Consider the following 6,000-nt stretch of genomic DNA (forward strand, 5'->3'; position numbering starts at 1 on the left):
ATTTCGGACTGACCCGAAAAATAACAACACTTGGTCAGGACCATCACAGGATCATTTCAGGCAAGTTTCAGCTTAATCCCACTGGTGGAACTTGAGAAGAAGATTGAAATGTGAAAAGTTTACGCACGGCGGACGGCGGACGGCGCACGACGACGGACGAAGCATGATGACTATAGGTCATCCAGACCCTTCGGGTCAGATGACCTAAAAATAACTACACTTGGTCACGATCATATCAGGATCATTTCAGGCAAGTTTCAGCTCAATAGCACTGCTGGAACTTGAGAAAAGTTTAAAATGTGCTTTTCAAGATGGCGCCTATGGCGGCCATCTTGGATTTCGGACCAACCCGAAAAATAACAACACTTGGTCACGATCATATCAGGATCATTTCAGGCAAGTTTCAGCTCAATAGCAATTGTGGAACTTGAGAAGAAGTTTAAAATATGTTTTTCAAGATGGCGGCTATGGCGGCCATCTTGGATTTTGGACCGACCCGAAAAATAACAACACTTGGTCGGGATAATCTCAGGATCATTTCTGGCAAGTTTCAGCCCAACAGCACTGGTGGAACTTGAGAAGAAGTTTAAAATGTGTTTTTTTTTCAAGATGGCGGCTATGGCGGCCATCTTGGATTTTGGACCGACCCGAAAAATAAAAACACTTGGTCGGGATCATATCAGGATCATTTCAGGCAAGTTTCAGCTCAATAGCACAAGTGGAACTTGAGAAGAAGTTTAAAATGTGTTTTTCAAGATGGCGGCTATGGCGGCCATCTTGGATTTCGGACCGACCCGAAAAATAACAACACTTGGTCGGGATCATCTCAGGATCATTTCAGGCAAGTTTCAGCTCGAAAGCACTGGTGGAACTTGAGGAGAAGTTTAAAATGTGTTTTTCAAGATGGCGGCTTTGGCGGCCATCTTGGATTTCAGACCAACCCAAAAAATAACTACACTTGGTCACGATCATATCAGGATCATTTCAGGCAAGTTTCAGCTCAATAGCACTGCTGGAACTTGAGAAAAGTTTAAAATGTGCTTTTCAAGATGGCGGCTATGGCGGCCATCTTGGATTTCGGACCAACCCGAAAAATAACAACACTTGGTCACGATCATATCAGGATCATTTCAGGCAAGTTTCAGCTCAATAGCAATTGTGGAACTTGAGAAGAAGTTTAAAATATGTTTTTCAAGATGGCGGCTATGGCGGCCATCTTGGATTTTGGACCGACCCGAAAAATAACAACACTTGGTCGGGATAATCTCAGGATCATTTCTGGCAAGTTTCAGCCCAACAGCACTGGTGGAACTTGAGAAGAAGTTTAAAATGTGTTTTTTTTCAAGATGGCGGCTATGGCGGCCATCTTGGATTTTGGACCGACCCGAAAAATAAAAACACTTGGTCGGGATCATATCAGGATCATTTCAGGCAAGTTTCAGCTCAATAGCACTAGTGGAACTTGAGAAGAAGTTTAAAATGTGTTTTTCAAGATGGCGGCTATGGCGGCCATCTTGGATTTCGGACCGACCCGAAAAATAACAACACTTGGTCGGGATCATCTCAGGATCATTTCAGGCAAGTTTCAGCTCAATAGCACTGGTGGAACTTGAGAAGAAGTTTAAAATGTGTTTTTCAAGATGGCGGCTATGGCGGCCATCTTGGATTTCGGACCGACCCGAAAAATAACAACACTTGGTCGGGATCATCTCAGGATCATTTCAGGCAAGTTTCAGCTCGAAAGCACTGGTGGAACTTGAGGAGAAGTTTAAAATGTCTTTTTCAAGATGGCAGCTTTGGCGGCCATCTTGGATTTCGGACCGACCCGAAAAATAACAACACTTGGTCGGGATCATCTCAGGATCATTTCAGGCAAGTTTCAGCTCAATAGCACTGGTGGAACTTGAGAAGAAGTTTAAAATGTGTTTTTCAAGATGGCGGCTATGGCGGCCATCTTGGATTTCGGACCAACCCGAAAAATAACAACACTTGGTCGGGATCTTCTCAGGATCATTTCAGGCAAGTTTTAGCTCAAAAGCACTGGTGGAACTTGGGAAGAAGTTTAAAATGTGTTTTTCAAGATGGCGGCTATGGCGGCCATCTTGGATTTCGGACCGACCCGAAAAATAACAACACTTGGTCGGGATCATATCAGGATCATTTCAGGCAAGTTTCAGCTCAATAGCAATTGTGGAACTTGAGAAGAAGTTTAAAATATGTTTTTCAAGATGGCGGCTATGGCGGCCATCTTGGATTTTGGACCGACCCGAAAAATAACAACACTTGGTCGGGATCATCTCAGGATCATTTCAGGCAAGTTTCAGCTCAATAGCACTGGTGGAACTTGAGAAGAAGTTTAAAATGTGTTTTTCAAGATGGCGGCTATGGCGGCCATCTTGGATTTCGGACCGACCCGAAAAATAACAACACTTGGTCGGGATCATCTCAGGATCATTTCAGGCAAGTTTCAGCTCGAAAGCACTGGTGGAACTTGAGGAGAAGTTTAAAATGTCTTTTTCAAGATGGCAGCTTTGGCGGCCATCTTGGATTTCGGACCGACCCGAAAAATAACAACACTTGGTCGGGATCATCTCAGGATCATTTCAGGCAAGTTTCAGCTCAATAGCACTGGTGGAACTTGAGAAGAAGTTTAAAATGTGTTTTTCAAGATGGCGGCTATGGCGGCCATCTTGGATTTCGGACCAACCCGAAAAATAACAACACTTGGTCGGGATCTTCTCAGGATCATTTCAGGCAAGTTTCAGCTCAAAAGCACTGGTGGAACTTGGGAAGAAGTTTAAAATGTGTTTTTCAAGATGGCGGCTATGGCGGCCATCTTGGATTTCGGACCGACCCGAAAAATAACAACACTTGGTCGGGATCATATCAGGATCATTTCAGGCAAGTTTCATCTCAATAGCACTGATGGAACTTGAGAAGAAGTTTAAAATGTGTTTTTCAAGATGGCGGCTATGGCGGCCATCTTGGATTTCGAACCGACCCGAAAATTAACAACACTTGGTCGGGATCATCTCAGGATCATTTCAGGCAAGTTTCAGCTCAATAGCACTAGTGGAACTTGAGAAGAAGTTTAAAATGTGTTTTCAAAATGGCGGCTATGGCGGCCATCTTGGATTTCGGACTGACCCGAAAAATAACAACACTTGGTCAGGACCATCTCAGGATCCTTTCAGGCAAGTTTCAGCTTAATCCCACTGGTGGAACTTGAGAAGAAGATTGAAATGTGAAAAGTTTACGCACGGCGCACGGCGCACGACGCACGGCGCACGGCGCACGACGACGGACGAAGCATGATGACTATAGGTCATCCTGACCCTTCGGGTCAGATGACCTAAAAATCCATGGCATCCTTCTCTCTGATACAGGGCTCTACCTAACAAAGATCCATGGCATCCTTCTCTCTGATACGGGGCCCTACCTAACAAAGATCCATCGCATCCTTCTCCCTGATACGGGGCCCTACCTAACAAAGATCCATGGCATCCTTCTCTCTGATACGGGGTCCTACCTAACAAAGATCCATGGCATCCTTCTCCCTGATACGGGGCCCTACCTAACAAAAATCCATGGCATCCTTCTCTCTGATACAGGGCTCTACCTAACAAAGATCCATGGCATCCTTCTCTCTGATACGAGGCCCTACCTAACAAAGATCCATGACATCTTTCTCTCTAATACGGGGCCCTACCTAACAAAGATCTATGGCATCCTTCTATCTGATACAGGGTCCTACCTAACAAAGATCTATGGCATCCTTCTATCTGATATGGGGCCCTACCTTACAAAGATCCATGGCATCCTTCTCTCTGATATGGGGCCCTACCTTACAAAGATCCATGGCATCCTTCTCTCTGATACGGGGCTCTACCTAACAAAGATCCATGGCATCCTTCTCTCTGATACAGGGCCCTACCTTACAAAGATCCATGGCATCCTTCTCTCTGATACGGGGTCCTACCTTACAAAGATCCATGGCATCCTTCTATCTGATACGGGGCCCTACCTAACAAAGATCCATGGCATCCTTCTCCCTGATACGGGGCCCTACCTAACAAAGGTCCATGGCATCCTTCTCTCTGATACAGGGTCCTACCTAACAAAGATCCATGGTTTCCTTCTCTCTGATACGGGGCTCTACCTAACAAAGATCCATGGCATCCTTCTATCTGATACGGGGCCCTACCTAACAAAGATCCATGGCATCCTTCTATCTGATATGGGGCCCTACCTTACAAAGATCCATGGCATCCTTCTCTCTGATACAGGGCCCTACCTAACAAAGATCAAGATCTATGGCATCCTTCTCTCTGATACGGGACCCTACCTAAAAAGATCCATGGCATCTTTGATACGGGGCTCTACCTAACAAAGATCCATGGCATCCTTTTCTCTGATACAGGGCCCTACCTAACAAAGATCCATGGCATCTTTGATACAGGGCTCTACCTAACAAAGATCCATGGCATCCTTCTCTCTGATACGGGGCCTACCTTATCAAGATCCATGGCATTATTCCCTCTAAATAAATTATGTTGCTTCCTGTTTTGTGACTTTATCAAGATCCATTTGATATATATCTACCGACTTTCATTTGTTTGATGAATTTATCGACAAAGTTTGCATATATATTATTGATATATTTTTATGAGCATTTGAAAAGATGCTAATCAAGTTTTCTGTCTCTGAAGGCTTAATGTTTAGACAACAGTGTGAAATCAATGTTTACGTTTAGTAGTACGTCATGGTATTGACATTAAGTGATCATGAAATAGCGGTAGATACCTGTGAAGCGACACCAGAGCCATCCAAATATTATAACAGCCACCGTACAAACAACTAAAGCCCATCCATTGCTTGTAAGATCTGGTAACGAAGATCCATTCTCAGAGTCAGACAGCACCGTTTGTACGCCATATGTGACCAACACCAAGGACACAAGGAAAATTGCCTTCATTGTGACTCCTGTAATGATAAACAAGTCACACACATTAACATCACCAAGGCTACAAGGTAAATTGTCATCATTGTGACACTTAGGCCTGTAATGATAAACAAGTCACACACACGTCTTCATTGTGAATGAAATTTTGCAGTCTTTGAAAGTTTCATTCCAGCCCATTACTAGCCCAATATCAGGTCCCTGTGTCTCTATCATCAAGAAATCATTAACAAGATTGATGGGCCTGTATTGCTCACCTGCTTCTCAAGCAACAAGTTGATCTCTGTCATTTCTGCAGATAATAAGAATATCATTTTCATCATGACATCCTTCGGAATATGGACAAACATTATCACCGCCTTTCACAATATTGACAAACATTATAACCGCCCCTCAGAATATGGACAAACATAATAGCAACCCCTATGAATATGGACAAACAGTATCACCGCCCCTCAGAATATGGACAAACATACACTGTAACTAATCACCGCCCCTCAGAATATGGACAGACATGTAAACTGGCCTGGCAGTACTCCCTACCCCAGGGGGCTGTGTACGCGTTGGCGGGGTGGTTAAGTTGTCCCGACACTGTATCACTAGCCCTAGCCTCCACCTTTGGGTTGAGTGTTCGAAAGTTTTTCTCTTGGTACTCCTGTTTTTCTCCACCTCCAAAACCTGGCAGGTCCTTAAATGACCTGGCTGTTAAAAGGATGTTAAACAAAATAAATCAAAACTCCCTGGCCCTCATTCCTCCCTGGTCATTGGCCGGTTCAGTACATAACACTGTGTGAAAGAACAGGGAAAACACACATTCCTACCAAGCGCCCTGACAGGAATCGAACCCGGGTCTCTGCTGTGATAAGCCACTATCTCCTGAGCCAATGAAGCATTCTTCGTCAGCTGAGTGACTGAGACCGTATTTAACACTATGTACAAGCAACACTGACCCGTTCCTTTTGCATGATTGTTATGTGGCTACAATGTAACGACATAAGATACTTACCTGCTGATACATTAACACTTGATCTTTGACTTGA

At 44.2% G+C, this 6,000-nt stretch overlaps 1 protein-coding gene across 1 annotated transcript in view; it reads right to left on the reverse strand.

Moving 5' to 3' along the window:
* LOC117317979 overlaps window positions 1–4,990 on the reverse strand; it is a 29,122-nt gene extending 24,132 nt beyond the window's left edge. The window contains exon 1 of the mRNA XM_033872950.1: window positions 4,804–4,990. Coding sequence (XP_033728841.1) covers window positions 4,804–4,975 — 172 coding nt within the window. The 5' untranslated portion in view covers window positions 4,976–4,990. The remainder of the gene's footprint in view (window positions 1–4,803) is intronic.
* Between the last annotated feature and the right edge of the window lie 1,010 nt (window positions 4,991–6,000).

The sequence above is a fragment of the Pecten maximus genome, chromosome 19, assembly GCF_902652985.1.
Source record: "Pecten maximus chromosome 19, xPecMax1.1, whole genome shotgun sequence".
NCBI lineage: Eukaryota > Metazoa > Mollusca > Bivalvia > Pectinida > Pectinidae > Pecten > Pecten maximus.